We start from the raw sequence: 20,832 nt of genomic DNA on the forward strand, positions 1-20,832 counted from the left end.
TAAATATAAAGTGAATCAAAAGTAACAGGTGCCATCCCATTGCTTGTTTGGTGGTGGGAATCTAAGCCTCCTGCTGCACTTTTTCCTTTCAACCTTAACTAGAACGAAGACGCTAGCAACCTTAGGAGTGAGACGAGCTTTCTCACCAACTGGCCCATGACCATGGCACCCACTTCCAGAAGAGATCCAGAATAATCACGGAATTCAGCACCTTTAAATGAAACAGCACGTGATGAAGACTAAAACACACAAATGCTAGGAGATGTACAGTTCTAATGCAAGCCTTAGGAGAGCCACCATTAGCAAATATCTCTACCTCAAAAGGAGAGGGGATTCAAACATGAATAAATCTCTTATTTGGAAACAAGATCATTTCAAACATGCCAGCAAGAATGAGTTGTATGATATGTTGCTGAGCAAGCTGGCTTTGAGTTACAGGAGTGCATTATTATTAACAAGCTTTTTAGAAAATAGAAGCACATATTTTTCATAGCAACATAACTAAAAAAAATGCCTCATCAGCTTTAATATTTTTCATACAAAAGTCACATGTAGGCTGTGGCTACGCATAAGAAAATTCACTCCTTTCAGGCATTTCCTCAGACAGTTATAATGGAGTGAAAATTAGGGGTTAGAACAGATTTGCTCATCCATCCTTCCGCTATGGGAGTGCTGTGACTCCAGCCTATGCTGTAATGTTAATCTTCCATTACCATGGAACTGGTATTCCCTAATATTCTATGCTAATGTATGCACATGAACTGTCAGATAAAGACTCTCAAGCCGCAACAGGGAATAACTTGATGAGTGAACTTAGAAGTGCCCTCTAACCTTTAACTGCTTGGAGGAGTGGGGAATTGGATGCAGGCAGGTGGCGGGCAGAACAAAAGCAGATGTTTCTAGCTCATGCTTGAGTCTGCAGCAGCTTCAAGATATGTTTGAACCAAACAATTTCTTTAGCACAGACACACAATGAGGTGTCAATACTTCAAGCTGCTAGCTTTGGGTTGGGAGTGGGGGAGGAGTTTCCTTCAAAAGAAGAGGTGGCGTGGAATTATTTCCAGACTCATGACATCTTTTGTCTCAGAGTTTGTTTCTTCTAAGTATCGTTTCACTCACTTCAGCCCAGTGACATATGCTGCCTTATGAACAAGTCTCATAACTGTAGGACTAATTTTCTTTCTCTCCTCTATAATTGGTGGCATTTGAGCTTATTCTGTTTCAGTAAATATGTGAGGGGAGGGGCACTCAGCATTAGCTGGACTCTGCTATACTTTCTGCTGACATTTGTTTTTTTTTAACATTTGATTTCAGCCTGCCTTAGCAAGACTATTCTATATTATGCTAAGCATATTAATTAGCATTGCCTGTGCATTATATGACTATAAATTATTCATTTTTGTAGGCACCTATTATTCATAAAGTGCATAAACACATTCACATTATGCACAAAGAAATAACAAAAACTGTTTTTGTACCAACGGCTGGATTGTTTGAAAGAGGGGTACAAAAAGTTTGAGTACATGATTATAGTTTGCACAAGATGTTTCTTTCCTTTGTTTTAGTATTCCAATTCCTGATCCTTTCCTTTTTCCAGCGAAAACACATTAATACAATTTTTTCAGTCCAAAATAATTTCCAGAGCCTGGTATATTTGGTACTGTGTACTTTAACATCACAATATATTACTAAATCAGTGTTATAATGCAGCTAAAGTGGCTATTCCAAAGTAGGCTGGAGGAAGCAGTGAAGATAGATGCTTTGGCCTGATTTTCTCAGCAGGGTGGTATTGAGCTTTGTCTACACAGGAGATTTGCCCTGATTCCAGCCTACTCTGGTCACTTACAGGTTTGAATTAGTGTAAATGGTGAATTCTCTGTAACTTGAAGTCTTTAAATTATTATTTGAGGGCTTCAGTAACTCAGCCAGAGGGTATGGGTCTATTACAGGAATGGATGGGTGAGGTTCTGTGGCCTGCAACATGCAGGTCAGACTAAATGATCATGATGGTCTCATCTGACCTTAAAGTCTATGAGTAACCAACCACCACATGTAAATGGTTGCTTTTTAGTTTTATACTGTGCAGCCTAATTGCCTTGTAGTCTGATCCTATTATTATTATTTATTTAGTGCATAGCACATGTTAAATGTACAGTATCCTCACAGAAATCACAAGCTAAACTGGATTAGGCCAAGCCATGAATTAGTCTGCAGATCAGAGTGTATGTTGCAACAGCTGGGTGGTCTCCATTATTTAATCTGGCCCCAAGATTTGCAATCAGGCTACATACACCATGGTGATCAGTGTTGATCATGAAAGAGTCCAACAGACACTTCACAAGAGTAAGGCTGTTAATTCTGATGTGTTGGTCAAAGTGCAACTCTGATCATTTCGTTCTGTCTATGTAAATCTACCCTATTAGTTCTCTTGGAAAAATGTATTCTTTTTCTTCCTAACCTACACCATAGTGTAGTGTTGCTGTGTACTTTTAAATAGTTGTTGTGTTTCACCTCAGAGTTAGTTGCATTTCAGTGGTGGATGAAATGATACTTGCATAGAGTTTATATATCAATTTGCAAAGAGCTCTAGTTTCCTTCAAGAGCATAATTATTTTCAAAATGTATAGCAATGAAAGCAAAAGAGAAGAAAAACTGAGTTCTCAAACAATTATATTATTTTTCTTTAAAGTGACAGCTTTACCTGATCCCACAAACCCTTACACGTTTAGTCGTCACGCAAGTATTTCCATTCATGTTGAGAAGACTTACTTGCATGAGTAAGGATGACATATATGAACAAGAATTACAAGATTGGGCCTTCCAACATGAAGCAAAATTCAACATTTTATTAACTATCATAGAATCAAAAACTATTAGGGTTGGAAGAAACCTCAGGAGGTCATCTAGTCCAACCCCCTGCTCAAAGCAGGACCAACACCAACTAAATCATCCCAACCAGGGCTTTGTCAAGGCGGGGCTTAAAAACCTCTAAGGATGGCGATTCTACCACCTGCCTAGGTAACCCATTCTATTGCTTCACCACCTCCTAATAAAATAGTGTTTCCTAATATCCAACCCAGACCTCCCGCACTGCAACTTGAGACCATTGCGTCTTGTTCTGTTATGCACTATTATGCAACCCTTTCCACTACCATTGATGCTTTACTCCTAGTTCATAGAAAGCTCATAGTAATTTGTTTACCTATTTGAATAGATCAGAGTTTGCCAAAGAGCAGGTGTTATCAAAATATTATTGCTGGCTGAAATTTTCAAAGGCTTTAAGTTGAAATGGGGCCTTTTAATTAAAATTAAAAATTTAAAGAAAAATTAGGGCTTTTTGAGATTTTTTGTTGTTTGCAAATAAATTTTTGCAGTATTTTCAATTTAAAAAAACTTGAGAAACGTTTACCAAATAATTTAAAAAAAAACCAGACAACGGTTCCACTTAGAACACTACTAAATAGAAACAACTTTGACATACATTTTTCAATTTTTTTGACCAGCTCCACAAAATATGTACCATGGGATGTTCCACATAGGAGCACCCACCCATTTCAAATCACACAAGGTGAGCAATAGTGCTAAACTATCTATATGCTCTGGCTGTTTTTCAGGAACAAAGTATAAACATTGTGGACAACAGATCCTTTACATAAATCTGTTTGGCAAGTGTTTTTTGCTTCCTTTCTTTAAAAAAAAAGGTAATAACTGAAGATATGCCAATCTCCTAGAACTGGAAGGGACCTTCAAAGGTCATTGAGTGCAGCCCCCTGCCTTCACTAGCAGGACCAATTTTTGCCCCAGATCCCTAAGTGGCCCCCTCAAGGATTGAACTCACAATGCTGGGTTTAGCAGGCCAATGCTCAAACCACTGAGCTATCCCTCCCCCTTACAGGCCACAAAAATGATTTTAGTTTAAAAAAATGGGGAACAAATGACTAGATTCTACAGTCCCACCCCCTCCATCTCTTCATCTTGCAGCACTCCTGGGAAACGGAGTTTATCACAGGTTAAAGGTAATATTTCTGATAAAATACTGGGAACATGTCACTGATTGTCAGTTCACGTTTTCCTTTCTATCCCTATCCTGAAGGGAAACTGACTAGCGTGGTTTCTTCTGCAGCTGTTAGTGTGGCTGGTCCTGCACAGCCCAAGAACAATGAGAAAGAGAGAGATGCTAACAGCAGGGGACTGAGTCAGAGGGCAAAGATGGGAACTGTGTGTGTGGGCAGCAGCAACGGCACAGGTGGGGAGGGGCGTTTATTACTAACCCCAAGTGTTCAAAAATTATGAGTTGGTTGTCTCCCTCCCCCCTCCCCCCCCCGCAAAAGCCTGAAGTTGGTTTATAAAGCCTGAGATATTTTTAAAAAAGAGTAAAGCTGGAGGTCGGGGGCATGTAGTTTCTCTCTGCTCTGTTTATTTTTTCAAACCATTTGGGGGCACTTGGGTGTAGTGATTAATGTGTCATGAAAGAGGGGCCGGGGCTCAAGTGATTAGGTGCTGGGGCAAACAATTTTTTTACTTTCATAACTGATGTGGCAAGCCCAGAGGTGCCAGGGCTACGACATGCCAAGCTTAAAGATGCCAGGATTCAGCCCTGGCACAAATTAAACACTGCTGCAACCCTCAGGGCTATGAATGTACTTTTATTGCTCAGCAAGCTGCATGGCTCATACAATAACATGACTCCAGAAGCTGGGGCGGTCAGGAAAACACCCCTGGTTGTGAGACTCGCCCTACACCTGGTGGCGCTGGCACTATTCCTCAGCATCCTCCTGCCACTACCAGTGAGGCACACATGGCACCCCTGCAAAGGGCCCCACAATGCCCCAGTGGTCGGCAGCAGCCTCCCGCCTGGCCTAGGCACTGATAGGCCCTGGGGCCCTTAACTGTGGTGCCCCTGGTGCCCGGAGCCATAAGCAATGGGCTGGGGGAGGGGTGCTAACGTTACCATCTGGACAGTATTTGACTGGCCTGGACAGGTTTTTTTTTTTATGGATTTTGCCAGTTGCCAGAAAAATAATTTAGTCCGTCCGGGGTTTTTTTTTAACATGGGTCTAAAGCAGGGGTAGAAAACCTATGGCATGTGTGCTGGCACGCGGGCTGATTTTCAGTGGCATTCACACTGCCCGGGTCCTGGTCACCGGTCTGGGGAGATCTGCATTTTAATTTAATTTTAAATGAAGCTTTTTAAACATTTTAAAAACCTTATTTACTTTCCATACAACACCAGTTTAGTTAGATATTATACACTTAGAGACAGAGACCTTCTAAAATCGTTAAAATGTATGGCTGGCACCCGAACCCTTAAATCAGAGGGACTAAAGGAAGACTCGGCACCCCACTGCTGACAGGTTGCCGACCCTCTGCTCTAACGATTTGCATCATGATCACACCAGGCTGGAGCGCGAATCTCCAAACGTTCTGTGTCCAGCTGCTACGTCCCCGACCAAGCCTGTTCGGAACACGCCGCGGCAAGCGCTGGGCGCGCGCGCGCGCGCGCGCGGGGGGGGGCGGCTTTGGGCCCCGGGCAGCGAGGGGCGGTGGCACGGGCTCTGCGCGCGCGCGCGCTCGCCACACGATAGACGTGGCTGCTGAAGGGGGGGGGCGGGGCAGGTCAAAGGCGGTAACCCGAGGCGGTGCCCGAGCCCCTGGGGCCGCCCCAACGGGGACAGAGACCTCAGAGCAGCGAGCTCCCACTGAGGGCGGGACCATCCCATCTGCGCCCGCCCAGCTCCAACCTGTCACTGCGCCTGCGCCATTCCTCGGGCCGGAAGGCGGCGCGCGGCCAGTCAGTGTCGGAGGCGGTACTTATGGCAGCCAATCAGTGCGGGGATCGCCATGAGGGCGGGGCAGTGGGAGGTCTCAGAACGCTACCGCAGCCAGAGTTCCGTTCCGTGTCCCGACTCCCGGCGACATGTGGCGGGGCAGCCGCTGGCTGCGGGGGCTGGTGCTGCCGGCGGCGAGGGGGCTGCGGCTGCGCCCCGCTGGGCCGGGCCCGGGGGCCGCTGCGCGCTGCGCTCCCTGCTGGGCGGGGCGGGCCCTCGGCGGCGGGCCCAGCGCGGAGCTGCGGGCGGGCGGAGGAGCCGAGCAGGAGCGCAGAGCCCCAGGTACAGCGTGTGCCGGGCTGTGGGGCGGGGGCGCAGGTGCCGCCCCCGCCTTAGACACGGCCCGCCCCCTGCGCACCGTCCCCCGTCCCTCCCCTGCCCGGGCTGAGCCGCCCGCCCCCTGCCCCCTCCCGCCCTCCCCTCCTATCCCACTAGGCGATGCCTGGCGTGGGGGAGACCAGGCCCCTGCACACTCCAGCCCCAGCCCAGGGAGCTGAGGATTGGTTGCCCCTGCACTGAGCCAGACCTCCCCATCCATCCCCACCCTGCATGGGGGCCTAGCCCCGTGCGGGTGTCCAGCGAAATGTGCTCCAGGAAGGTCTGGGCTCTGACCCAGGCAGATGGGGGTGCTGGGCAGTGCCACTGAACTGACTGGAGGGAGCAAGTGAATGTGCACGTGGGTCAGTACATCCACACTGTCCTGCGGCACCTGGTTTGGGGCCGCCCAGCTGCTCCATGCCCATGCTAGTGCTTCTGTAACCTGTGTCTGTGCAGTGGCTTCTGGGCACCTGCCCCACAGCTTGCAGAAACAGTGCATTCTGGGACATGTTAGAAGGTGGCTGGTGCACTCTAGACCAGCTAGTCCATGTCCATATCAACTCAGACAGAACAAGTCCCCAGACTTGCAGACAGCATCATCTCCCCATGTTCTAAGACCCATTTGGAGTAAACTGGCTGGGGCACTTCTTGGGTGTAAATGCAAACTGTTCTAATTTCTTTATGGAAGAGAGAGCAAAATATTCTGTCACTCCAGTGGATGTGTGTAAATACTGTCTTAAAAACAGTCCCCATCCCCTACTCCATTGCCATGACAGTGGGGGGTTCTGTCTCCATTCCTCCTTTCCCAGAGAGTAAATCTTGACAGCTGTCTAAACACACACGGTGCTAGTGGTGTTATTTGATTCCACATGTGATATATATGCATGACTCTAGTTTAAAGGCTAATTGTGATCCTAAGACTCTTCAGTGGGATCAGTCGTACTACTAAGGTCTGTCATTTCACTTCCAATAAAGCACAGTGTTTCACTGCTAGGAATTCAATACCTGTTCAAAATTAGTGTTTTTGTAAATAAAAAGCAAAAGAGGACTAGCAAGAATCTCCAACTCAGATGTAGATAAAATATTGTTACTATAGATTCTGTAAAGATTCTGTAAAGATTCTGCAAGTTTGGGCAAGAACATACTATATAAATTGAAGGTCCCTCTCCTCTGACCTGAGTGTCTTGGCTTTGTGACACAAAACCATCCTCACCCAGGCAAGCCAGTGGAATAGGGTTAAAATAGAACACAGGAAAAAAGGAAGAAAAATAAACTGTTTCCTACAGTCAAAGATGACAGAGTAAAACTATTGGGTTTTAGGAACATCTTCAGCTGTGGAGTCCAAATCTTTGAAGATGATTTGTATTTAATGTTTTGTATGTACATTCTAATTCCTGCTGAGGACAGAGGCTTCAGGCTGGCAGAAAAGGGGGAGGATCAAAACATGAGTGGAACATTATAGTGAAGTGTTCAAGTTAAATATAGCTTTTGATAGAGGTACAGGTATGTATACTGTACCAAATTGTTTCTCATATCTCTGCTGAAGAAAATAACTCTTTTGCCACAGATGTAAGCCAGGTCTCCCCTAGAAACTATTGTTGATATATCAATGGGAGGAGGGTATGGTGAACCAGACACACTCACAGTTCCATAGTTGCAAAAACCCTAGGGTATACTTATTTATACTGGCATAAAAGTACTCTTTCTGTTATAGGTTATTTCCCTTGGAGAATAAGCGGTGTCTGCACTAGGAGAGCTTGCTGGTATAGCTATATCGGCAAACCTCTTCTAGAGTAAACCTGTCTGTAGCAGTCATTGTGATCCTGTGCCTGCAGGGCCGAGGAGCTCATGTTTGTTTTACAGGCCTCTCATCAATTTCATGCTATATACATCTGGTTATTGCCTCCCTGTTTGGCTTTTTCTCTGTATTGAGGCTGATAGGTGATGAATATGAACTCAGCAATGCTCTATTAATTTTACAGTTTCAGGTAGGGGAATGGGCATTGCACCTTACTGACAAATAGAAACAGACCTTGCCCTACCTAGTTAGGTCTTAGCTACACACACAAATGATACCCATTTGACTAAATCTGTTTAGAAACAGATTAGTTAAAACTGTCCATGCAAGGGGGTTGCGCTGATCTATGTCAGTTTCTGACTGGATTTAGTTAAATTGGTCAGAGAGGGTCTGTAGAGAAGGCTCTATGGTCCGTTAGAAAGGATGAGATAAAGGCGAGATCAGGGTACGATGGTAAGAATGGGAACTTTATAAGTAGGGCCCTACCAAATTCATGGTCCATTTGCGTTAATTTCACAGTCATAGCATTTTTTAAATTGTAAATTTAACGGTTTCAGATATTCAAATCTGAAATTTCAGTGTTGTAACTGTGGGGGTCCTGACCCAGAAGAGGGTTGTGTGTGTATGTGTCACAAAGCTGTTGTAGGGGGGTCATGGTATTGCTACCCTGACTTCTGTGCTGTTGCCTTCAGAGCTGGGCAGCTGGCTAGCAGCCATGGAACTTCCTGCAGCCAGGTGAGGATCCCAGAGGTGGGTCTGACCTGGCCCTCGGAGGGGCCTGTGCAGGGGAAGAGGAAGTCCTGTCCCTCCCCAGCCTGTTCAGGATTAGCAGCTGAAGCCCAGCCCACGGTATGAGCCCCTGGCAGAGGCAGCCACAGCCCTGCCCCTTCCTGGATCCAGGCCCAGTGCTTGGGAGCTAAAGGGGCCTTGGGCTGCCTGTGTGTGTGTGGGGTGGGGGAGGGCTGACCGTGGGGGCCCCCCTGATCACGGGGCCCTGGGCGGTAGCTCACCTGTAAGGCCAGCAATGTCATCCCCAACAGTGACAAACCCCAGCCTCCATACTATCCCATGCTCACTTCCGCGCCACTTTCAGTGGTGGCACTGCCTCCAGAGCTGGGCTTCCAGCCAGCTGCCGCCATTCCTCAACTGCCCAGCTTTGTGAAATCTGGTCTCCCTTACAATAGCCAGATTTCACCAGGGAGATCAGATTTCACGCTCTGTGACATATTTTTCACAGCTGTGAATTTGGTAGGGCCCTGTTTATAAGATTACTTGTTTCCACACTGTGTGTGTTATGCTAGGTCAATTTTTATATGTTTGTTTATCCTACTTACAATTTTATAGTGCACTTGTTACCATTTTGCCTGATGTCTCCTTATCACAGGCATTTTAGAACTTAACAAGCATTGTTTTGAAATATATCCAATAATTACAAATAGTGACTTAGTTATTTCTTAAGTCAAGTCTTACAAGTCACCTAAAGAAACACTGTATCTGTAGCTTCCTGTCTACAGTAGAACCTCAGACTTACAAACACCTTGGGTATAGAGGAAGTTTGTAACTCTGAACAAAACATTATGGTTGTTCTTTCAAAAGTGCACAACTGAACATTGACTTAATACAGATTTAGTACGTTATTATCACAACCCCCTCGCATAGTGAATGTAGTATGTGGAAGAAAAATGCTGCTTTTAACCATCTTAATTTAAATGAAACAAGCCCAGAAACAGTTTCCTTACCATGTCAGATCTTTTAAAAAAACTTTCCCTTTATTTTAGTAGTTTACTTTTAACACAGTACTGTACAGTATTTGCTTTTTTGGGGGGTCTTTGCTGCTGCCTGATTGCGTACTTCCGGTTCCAAATGAGGTGTGTGGTTTACCAATCCATGCGTAACTCTGGTGTTCATAACTCTTAGGTTCTACTGTAGCTGTCAGAGAAGTGTCTAACACACTGTGGATACTATATAAATAACTGTCTAGTCACAGATTATTATTAACCATAAGCATCATTTTAGTTCCCTGTTTTTACCTTCCAAGAGTTTGGTTTTTCACAGTATCATTATTCTAGCAACTGGAGTTCACATTTCAATCCTTGTTTTTAGCATCATCTCAAGTTCCAGAATGGCTGGCCACCATAGATTATAATTTAGTTCACCCTCACACTTCATTGTTTTTCAGTAAGTTTAAGTAGACAGTTTTTGTACTTTGTTTAAAAAGGGAAATCACAATTTGAAGTCATGTTCTTTGTTTCAGATCACACTCTTTCCAAATTCAATATTGATCTTATCATCTCTCTCCTGAGGCAAGAAAATGCTAGCAATATTTGTGTTATCCAGGTCCCTCCAGAAATGAGATACAGTGATTATTTTATAATTGTGAGCGGATCTTCTTCAAGACACCTCTATGCTATGGCGCACTACATGCTGAAAATGGTAGGACAATTATTTTCACTCTTCACTTGCTTTAGATTCTGAATAGTTTTAATTGGAAATGTATGTTGAGATATTTGCAAAAGTGAGAATTAAACATAGCAGATATATAAATTTTATCTGTTAAAGTAACAACCAGACAAGGTGAGGTTCGTTGTTCTTATGCAGTATTACCCTTTGTACAAATAGGAGATGCTGAACCTAATCTGCTTTCTTAGGTAAGGAAATAAAGTGTAGACTGTGAACAGAGATCTCTCTATACGAGGAAGGATGATGATTGCAGTGCAGAGTTTTGTGGCCTTAAACACTGGAGTGTACAAATAAACAGAATCCCACTCTGCTGTGTGGAGGAGAGCAGCAGCTTCATGGAATTGCCTTTACTTGCCCGACCCTAGAGCCATCCACTGGAAGTATTGGGGCTGGGATTGTGGCATCATACTCACCCCTTACTTTGTGGTGGTTTCTGACTAAGAATCTTCTTCTTTGCTTTCCCATTGTGCTGAGTGGCAGCCCCATCTTCTTTGGAGCAGGGTTGTGCTCAGGGCACTTTTAAGAGTCCATGGCAGCATGGTAAAGGATGGATCTCATGGGATCTGAGATTTAGGAGGTCATACTACCTTCCAGTTTTGAGGGGAGATGAATCACGCACATCCTAACACTACGATGTGTTGGAAACCTAGACGTGTAGACTCATTTTCTTGTCTTGTACCTGGTGTAAAAACCTGGACAGAGCTATAATGACCTGGCCCTAACTGTCTATGATTTGATTTTTCATAAGAGTGTGCTGGTCTCTTCCATAAAACAACTCTCCTGTCTCTCTGTGAGAAGATCTAAAAGCACTTGCATAGTGATATAATGGTTATTGACTTCGGAACAGGGATTCTGCAAACTGCTTTTGGATCTTACAGATTTCCCATCTCATAACACCTAAATCCTTCCCCTAGTGCCTGGTTCTCAAAAATACTCAATTCTGTGAACCACAGTTTGAGTACTGCTATTTTAGATCATCTTAAATTAAGTGCATATTACTTATGAAGCTTGCATGATTCATAGGCTACAGTTAGCTCCCTTTAAATGGCAATTGCTATAAAATTACACATTCCAAGGTTTGCTCATGGGAGTTAGCTTTGTGCCTGTCTAGAGGGAAAGGGAGAACAGCAGTCCTCCTTTAGTTGGAATTATACCTATTAATCTCTTGCAGCACACAGCCTGTGCAAAATCTAGAAAGGAAATAGTCCATCTGCTCATCACATCTGAATCCTGGGAGCTTTTATTCTGGCTGGATTTTTGTATTGAAAACAAAGATGGGGTTGAAGAGGCTTATAGCATTACAGGTCTGCCCAAAAGATTTACAGCAGCTGGAGCAGCTTTCATGTCTTGTAATAGCCCGGTTTGCTCTTACTCATGCAGCACAGAGGATGTGTAACTTATAAGCTTCACCAGTGGTAGTTGTTGACACTAGCTTTGTATTCTACTTGCCCTTGCTGCTGATTCTGCCAGCCACAAACATCCAAAAGGTAAACCGCAAATTTCCTTCTTATTTCCTATATTCTCCTTGGCCCTAGGGTCATAGAGTCATAGACTTTAAGGTCAGAAGGGACCATTATGATCATCTAGTCTGACCTCCTGCACGACGTAGGCCACAGAATCTCACCCATCCACTTCTATAACAAACCCCTAACCTATGTCTGAGCTATTGAAGTCCTCAAATCATGGTTTAAAGACTTCAAGGTGCAGAGAATCCTCCAGCAAGTGACCTGCATCCCACGCTGCAGAGGTAGGCGAAACCCCCCCCAAGGCCTCTGCCAATCTGCCCTGGAGGAAAATTCCTTCCCAACCCCAAATATGGCTATCAGCTAAACCTTGAGCATGTGGGCAAGACTCACCAGCTAGACACCCAGGAAAGAATTCTCTATAGTAACTCAGATCCCACCCTCTCTAGTGTCCTATCACAGGCCATTGGGCATATTTACCACTAATAGTCAAAGATCAATTAATTGCCAAAATTAGCTATCCCTTTCAGAAGTGGTGGGCTGAGTCTTCATTTATTTACTCTAATTTATGGTTTCGTGTGCCAGTAATACATTTAATGTTTTTAGAAAGTGTCTGTCTCTAAGTCTATAATATCTAACTAAACTATTGTTGTATGGAAAGTAAATAAGGTTTTTAAAATGTTTAAGAAGCTTCATTTAAAATTAAATTAAAATGCAAGAGCCCCCCCCGGACCGGGTGAGTGCCACTGAAAATCAGCTCGCGTGCCACAAGTTGCCTACCCCTGGACTATCCCATCATACCATCCCCTCCATAAACTTATCAAGCTTAGTCTTGAAGCCAGATATGTCTTTTGCCCCCACTGCTCCCCTTGGAAGGCTGTTCCAGAACTTCACTCCTCTGATTATAAATCTTTGTCTAATTTCAAGTCTGAACTTCCTGATGGTGGGTTCCTCAGACTGACCTTGATCACTTAGGCATTTGGGTTCTTTCTAACCTCCCCCCGCCCCCACTTTACCTCTCCTTTTTTCCCATCTGACTCTCCAATTCCCAATCATCCTACTCACTCACTCCTTGCTGTCATCTGTTTTTCCTCTTCCAAAATGGTGGGTTTTAACAGTGAGAAGTAGGACTGGAAGAGTAGAGCTGAACTCTGTTTTGTTAAGCCCCAACCTAGGGGCACCTGTGTTCTGTGCCATACACCATTCATCATTGCAAGCAGGCATTCATATTGATGTGATTTAACATACTAAATTGAATACTTACCCTGCATTACCTCATTTGCATGGTCAGTATTATAGCAGTCAGTCCTGCTGTTTCCATGTCCCCCTATAGACAGCAGTGTCTTTTCTCCTAAAGTCTAGGGAGTCTTCTTTTCTATCCTTCCTCTCCACCCTAATGGAAAGAGCTTCTTGTCTCTGGGCTGCAGCCTTATCCTCCCCCTGGTGGCTACTGTCTGTAGCACCAGGTCTGTACTACTGAGCAGAAGCTCTACAGGAGAAGGAAGTCCCTGTAAGAGGGGAGAGCCTCAGAAGAGATCTGGGCTCCCTTTTCCTGGGTAACTTGAAAAAGGTGGAATTTGAGCAGCCACTTAAGCATCCACAAAAGAATGCCTGAAAGTGGGAGTCTTCTGGACAAACCACAGGTTTTAACAAACGTGAGACAGCTTGGGGCAGGAGAGCATGGTAGCTAGTTAGGTCCATTTCTTCTCCCATCCCCACCTCCAAATGCATTTGTGAGTGACCCCAGATCTTCTAAACTGCATGACGACAACTACTATTTAAAAAAAAAAAAAAAAGTAAAGTCACAGGGCAGGTGCACCTGGGAGCCTAAATCTTAGTCTTGCCCTACTGCAGCTTTGGCTTATCTTTCAGTGAGACATTTTAAAAAGCCCTAATACCTCAACTCAGCCTTTCCACACATTGCTACCCACTTAGCAGTGTGTGCTGACCCTTAGGCAAAAATGCAGCTAGTATTTCAACAGCTAAAGACCGACTGGGATAATATTAGAAGTTATATGCCGTCAAGCAAGGCAAAGGGCTTATTCTTTACTGGGATGTGTTGTACCACTTATTACCATAAATTTTTGCTTGTAACTTTGTAAGCATAGGCCCTTTACCATCTTGGGTGTCTGTACACTACCAAAACCAATAAGGACTGCATTTGTGATACCATTTTCCTATTGAAGTCAGACCCCCTCCCTAACCAGCTAGGCCTATCTGCTGACTTCCTCAGCACTATTTGCATGTAGTTTTCATAGTTTTGTTAAGGCCAGAAGGGACAACTGTAATCCTCCAGCCTAATCACCTGCATAACAGGGCATAGAATTTCATTAAGTAATTCTTCACTTAAATCCCATAACTTTGGGGTGAACTACAACCTACTTTTTAGAAAGGCATCCAGAATTAAAGACTTCAGAGGGAGAATTTACTGAGTTCTTTAGGCAGCTGTTCCAATGGGTAATTTTGCTCATTGCTAATATTTACATCTTATTTCCAGTTTGTTTTTCTACCTTTACCTTCTGGTCGTTGGATTGTTTATTTCTTTGTCTCCTAGAAAAGAGAAATCATCCAGTAGTTATTTACAGACTATGATCAAGTCACCTTTTTAACTTCTTTTCAATAAGCAAAATAGATGAAGCTCCTTGAAAGGGATCATCATGTTTTCCAGACCTTATTCTTTAATCTCTCTTCCAAATTTAACATCCTTTTGAAAGCACAGACATCAAAACTGGGTGTAGATTCCAGTAGCTGTTTCACCAGTGACATATTCGAAGTTTATTTCTTAGACAATTTGTCAGGCTTTAGCTGCCTGGTAGGCTTCAACACTTTAGAATGAACGTTTGGAAGTATCTGTCTTCACACTGATTTGCGGCTTCTTTTACAGTACAAGCAGCTGAAACAAGAAAATGATCCTCACATTCAGATTGAAGGGAAAGACACAGATGACTGGATGTGCATTGATTTTGGTAAATATTTACAAATTTCACAGATGCTAGTTCCATGTGAGCCATGTGTTGAGGGCAGCATTTCACTGGTAAAATCTAGTTGCTGCAGATAGGTCCTAGTATGTAGCTCCAAGTATAATTGTATTGCCTGAACTCCATTGAGTCCTCCCCCACTGTTAAGTTTCATAGGAGAACATTGGCATTGAACACTGTGGAGTAACAGCTCTGCAGTAGCTAAAAAATAATTCTTAATTCTCAGAGTGAGGATCAAAAGTTGTGGAAGGAGATATGCAAGGATGTTTCAATAATTATACATTTCTCTAAATGTTAATTTCATCGTATAATCCCTATTATTCAATTGATGGCTTTTTTGCCTCGATTAACAGTACTTTACTACTAAATTCAGACTCTCACTGTTCAACTAATGCCAAGATTCTGGCTAATAGATTCTTAATGCTTAAAGAATTGCAATGCATTTCCCTGTTCCTCTAATAAATATACAATTTTCTGGTGAATGTGTTCAAGTGAGAGGAACCAGATCTATCATTTTAAAAGCTGTGTGTCAAAGTATGCAACAATGAAATGATAATTATGACCTAAGTCTGGACAAACTTTGTTACCCTAGAGTACAACTCCAGAGATGGCTAGTTGGAGTTGGCTTTAAGTATTATTGCTGGACAATAGTACACTAGTGAGACATCCTATGCAAACACTAATTCAATGAGATTTTGAGCTCTAAAATCAGTGATCAGAAACTTTGACATCTCCTTTAAAAGTGTCTTATGCGGAGAAATGTGAATCCTACATTACGTACAAGACAATGAGAAATTACCCAAGTTTATAAAATTAATTCTACACACTTTCACATAGTGCAGTTTTTGCACAGTGTTCACATTTACATAGACTGTTTGAAATTCATGTAAGGCATTTTTTCCCCATACAACTTTTATAAGGTAGCTGAACATATAACATCCTTTCTGCTAGTGGCGTGGGTCTGTTTCATTTTCAGGTGTTAAATTTGATCAGCACTTTATGTCCCTCTCCCTATTTCACAAGCCAGCTGAAAAGCCTAAAGAGTAAACAGATGTTTTACATAATTTACTAGGGACTTGTTAATCTGAATGTAGTTAACCACTGTTTTAGAATGTAGTGATCAACCAAGGATCCGGGGCCCCTAGGGGGCTGTGAGCAGGTTTCAGGGGGTCTGCCAAGCAAGGCCAGTATTAAGATTCACTCGGGCCCAGGGCAGAAAGCTCATGTCCCACTGCATGGGGCTGAGCCCTTCCACCTGGGACTGAAGTCAAAGCCTGAGCAACTTAGTTTCCTGGGGGCCTCAGGCAATTGCCTTCCTTGCTACCCCATAATGCGGTCCTGCTTTTATAGGCAGAAAACTAGTTGTTGTGGCACAGGTGGGCCATGGGTTTTTTAATATTATGTTGGGGGAGCCTCAGAAAAAATACCTGCACAGAGCTATAATGACCTGACCCTAACTATCTCTGATTCGATTTTTCATAAGAGTGGGGCAAGTGTTTGGGCCTCTTCCATAAAACATAACCCTTCTGCCTCTCTGTTCTAAAAGTTTAAACTGCATTGTCAAGGTTATTCTGTTTTATAGACTTGAATACACCTATATTTTGTAAGTACACATTGGGCATTATAGTGTGCTTACACCACTTTAGAGCAAGATGCCTGTCTTTTCAGATTTCCACATTAGTCAAAACCTACATAATGTGGTAGAATGTTGTGTATTCTAAGGGATGTAGAATAAACGGGTGTTTTGTTCAACTTATATTGAATTTATATATGTTATAACATTCATATTATATATACTCAATTTATACACACAGCCCACACTAGAAATGAGTTTTTATCTCTGGAAGTTAGATGTTACAGCTCTTGCTTCTAGCCCTGGACATAATCAGGATAAAATACTAACATCTTTGGAACATTTGTAAGTACAGAAAGGTAGTATAGGTCACCGTTGTTTTTTAAGATTCATTATAATTGGGTGTAGTGTACTAGCATTCCATAAAGGAGGATATGAAAGTGTTGCAATGAAGTTACATTTTTCTGTAAAAAGTGCAGCATACATGTTGGTGTGGTGAAAATATTTTGGCAACTTAAATAATGTTTTCACCCCTCTTAGCCTTGAGGCTGAGAAGTGAAATTTAACCTGTATGTGTGTCCATTTTTGGCTTTATTGTATCTCTTTCTGTCCTGTATAGGTAGCACAGTGATCCATTTCATGCTTCCAGAGACACGAGAGATTTATGAGTTGGAAAAGTTATGGACTCTCCGTTCTTATGATGACCAGTTAGCACAGATGGTTCCAGAGTCATTACCAGAAGACTTCATAGTTGGACTCACTCACCACCAGCAGTGATCACAATCTTTTCTTCATGAAAGGAATACATACAAATAATGCAGTTAGAGCACTCACCGCTTCAGGATTAAAGAATGCAACAAGCAATTTCTTTAGTTACTTCTGAGGAGAGGGGACACAGCAAAGAGCCACTGTGCTTGAATGCTCCTCCATTGTTGTGCAGTGAGTGAGGGGCTAGGCTTACAGCAATACAGCTGTAGGACACAAAGTACCTAATTGAATCAGTCTAGAATTGAGTATTATGATTTAAGCCCCCCTTGTTCTTCCAGAAGTGCAGGGGGACCTTGTTGACTGTAGTAGTCAGCATCTCAGTTGAAGCTGTAGCTTCAAGTATACTGAGTGAGAAGGAAGAGTAGCAGCTATTTGAATAGTAGAGACAGTTAACATGAAACTTAGTTTAAAAGGAACTTCAGGTACTATACCTGCCCCTGAATCTTCCTACCAGTGTTTGGTTTTAATACCAAAAGTATCTCCCTCTGCTGTTGCTGTATGTGAAAGTGAAAACCCCTCTTTACTTCAGTAATCAAGGTGTTATGTAAATTACATTGGTTTGAAGGTTAATTTTACTATGTCCCTTTAACACCATTTATGGGCACAGATCCGTAGTGAGCAGAGCCCAAACCTTGTTCAATTTGAGGTTAAAGTACAAGTAGGGGAAGCAAAGTAGTACTGAGACGGGCTCGTTTATACTGATTGTTAGCATGGGGCAAGCTAAGGTGTAAATCTACAGCACTCTACTAACATGCCATGCACTAAGAGCTCCAAAGTGCATGCTGATGTACTGCTGTTTGAAATGGTTTCTGTGGGTGGCAGACTAGAATGCTGTAGCTGTATAGCCTGGCTTGCTGTGCATTAACTGATCACATAGGTGTGCCTTAAAGGGGATTTTGTGATAAATTTATATATGTTATAAATTTAAGGAGATGTACCTAAAACCAATATAAGGAGATGTACCTAAAACCAAACAGCTGTAGCAGCTTTGTCCACCAAACAGCTCCTGTGCAATTTAGCCTAACGTTTTCCCAAATGCTTGAACCTGAAAAGAAAACTCTACACATTCAGCAGAAGGAAGAAACTTGGAAAGCAATGCTTAAAACCACTCTGGCTAATATTGAGCTTTGCCTAACGGATATGTCCAAATTCATTCCAAAGGGGTACCTTGAAGTCATTAAGGTAGGGAAAGGCCACTAATTTAAGAAAGGAGGGGGAGAGGAGTAAAGAGGAGATGGGCCAGTCCTATTAAACAGCACTAAAGAGGTCAAGTCAAAGCAGAAAAAATGATTTTGGGAAAAGCAACATTATAAATAACTTGATGCTTTTTAAACAGAAATACTGTGCTCTTGAAGATAAACATTCCACCTATGGTATAGTCTGCTATTCTGTAACAATTAGCTGAGGCTCACTTGTGCTCAGAATTGATGACATGTTCTACAGTACTGTGATACTATGCTTTCTGGATGCCTTCTGGTGTTTTCAAAGCACCCAGTCCAAAGAGAATTTCAGATTACTTATTGAGAGAGTTTCCTTTCAATATTTTGCCAATAAAATCTGCTCTTATATGAAACAAATTGAAGTAGAAATTTACTCTCTCCATCAGGCATCCCCAGCTTTAGTCAAAACACACACAAGGGTGAGCCAAGAGTCCTGACAGGTATCGTACAAAACTACATTGAAATCTTGAGTACTAGCGCAAAGAAAGCCACAGCTAGCTCTTAGCCCCAAACAGTACCACAAAGCTGCTATTGCAGGCATACAAGTAGAAATTACAGAAGGTCTAGTTGCATTAAAAAACTATGCAACTGTTGGGCTACACTTTAGCTATAAAGCCAATGCAATTTTGGAATGTATCCAGGTACTCGTCACCTACCTTGGAGGTGATCATGTAGCATTAGCACTGTGTCCTTGTCCTATGAATGGCAGAGTTCTAACACCAACCTAGCAGACAACTCAGACAAAACTAGCTATTGATCAAAACAAAAATCAGCCCTAAAAGCCATGAATGCAGGAGCTAATGATTAATAAACACTAGGCACAACAAGAAGTTTAACCTGAGAGACTATCACAATAACTGTTCATAGAAATGCTAATAAAGATGCCTTTGGCAAGATTTTCTGTAACATAATGAAAAGTCTGCTTGGCTGTCTAATAAGCCACTGAGGCAAGAAATATTCCAATTGATGACAAGACTGGTACACAAATTAAGCAGATGTTACAATGAAATATGTTAGTAGCCAAATATACTGCAGATTGCTTTTTTGATGTGCCTCAGATTACAAGGTATGAGCCTGTCCTGATCTACATCGTATTTGTCTTTATGGCTACTTTAACACTGTTAGGCTTAGAACCCTTCCAAGATTCACACATGTAGCACTAGATTAGTAGTAAGGAGTGGAAGTGACTATATTTATTAGACCACTGAATATGTATTAAAAAACTCTTGATGGACACTTGTCTTCTGTCCATCATAAATGGTTTGAAAAGCAGTAGCTCGTTAAATAGAAAAACCTTTCCTAAAGATGCATTAAATCATGTCCTGGCGTCTTTGGCAGTTACATATACAGAAATACTAGCGTAACACTGCCTCTGAGACCAAAGACACAAAATTCCATAACTCATATGAGGAAGGCTTTACTTTGTCATGGGGCTTTGGAGAGGAATTCCAAGGAGTTTAGAAGAGTACAGACTTAACAATTACCGGGAATAAAAACCATGGCAATGTAAACGATACCAGTAATTAACCATTTTCTGGGTATTCCAGTTAGTGGTAGGTGCTATTATACAGGAGGGAAAGCTTGGGAATCTTTCCTCTGACTAGTAAGATGTTTGAGGAAAATAAACCTTGCTAAGCAATTCTAGATTTTGCTTTGCAATTCATTTATAAAGATACACAATGTAAAATCGCTTTAGTCTCGCACTCTCATGCACACATACACAAATCACTTCACTTTTCAATTCTCCGTTAATGTTAATGTAATATGGTTTGAGCATTGACCTGCTAAACCCAGGGTTGTGAGTTCAGTCCTTGAGGGGGTCATTTAGGGATCTGGGGGCAAAAATCTGTCTGGGGATTAGTCCTGCTTTGAGCAGGGGGTTGGACTAGTTGACCTCCTGAGGTCCCTTCCAACCCTGAGATTCTATTACCAGCAATTAAGCCTAAATATCAGGAGTTGATGCCACCTCACAGAAGTTGGGGGGAAGAAATGAGATACAGATTGCTACTTTTTGCACACTACCATCACAGATTCCATCTGCCCTCCAAATTTCAGGGAAGTGCTGTTTGTGTGTCTTGTCCATAAGAAGAGGGTCAAAGCAGAAGACCAGAACAAATGGTAGCCAAAAATAAAACATCTATAACTCCAAGTGGACAATCTAGATCTCTTTCCTAAGGGCTGTAATATATTCCTTGGCATTCATATGCTTGGTTGTGATGGGCAGGCACAGAGTCTTTCCAAAAAGATCTAGGCAACCTAGAACAAAATCTCTCTCAATAAAAATGAAGCCATTAATTGCAAAGTGTACTGTGGGCAGCGTAATATGGATATAGGGGAGGAGAGAAGAAAAAGTTATAAACCACAGAGATGAATGCTGGTGCTGGGCCAGGTGAAAATTCTGACTGCATCAGATGTTGTTGGCTACC

The 20,832-nt window shown here is 42.7% G+C and overlaps 1 protein-coding gene across 1 annotated transcript; it reads left to right on the forward strand.

Moving 5' to 3' along the window:
* The first annotated feature begins 5,897 nt into the window (after positions 1-5,897).
* On the forward strand, positions 5,898-18,759 carry MALSU1 (mitochondrial assembly of ribosomal large subunit 1). The gene is made up of 4 exons (XM_039522905.1): positions 5,898-6,110; positions 10,199-10,377; positions 14,752-14,833; positions 17,038-18,759. Exons 1-4 carry the CDS (start codon positions 5,918-5,920, stop codon positions 17,193-17,195), a joined length of 612 nt encoding a protein of 203 aa, XP_039378839.1. The 5' UTR covers positions 5,898-5,917; the 3' UTR covers positions 17,196-18,759.
* Positions 18,760-20,832: the final 2,073 nt, after the last annotated feature.

The sequence above is a fragment of the Mauremys reevesii genome, linkage group 2, assembly GCF_016161935.1.
Source record: "Mauremys reevesii isolate NIE-2019 linkage group 2, ASM1616193v1, whole genome shotgun sequence".
NCBI lineage: Eukaryota > Metazoa > Chordata > Testudines > Geoemydidae > Mauremys > Mauremys reevesii.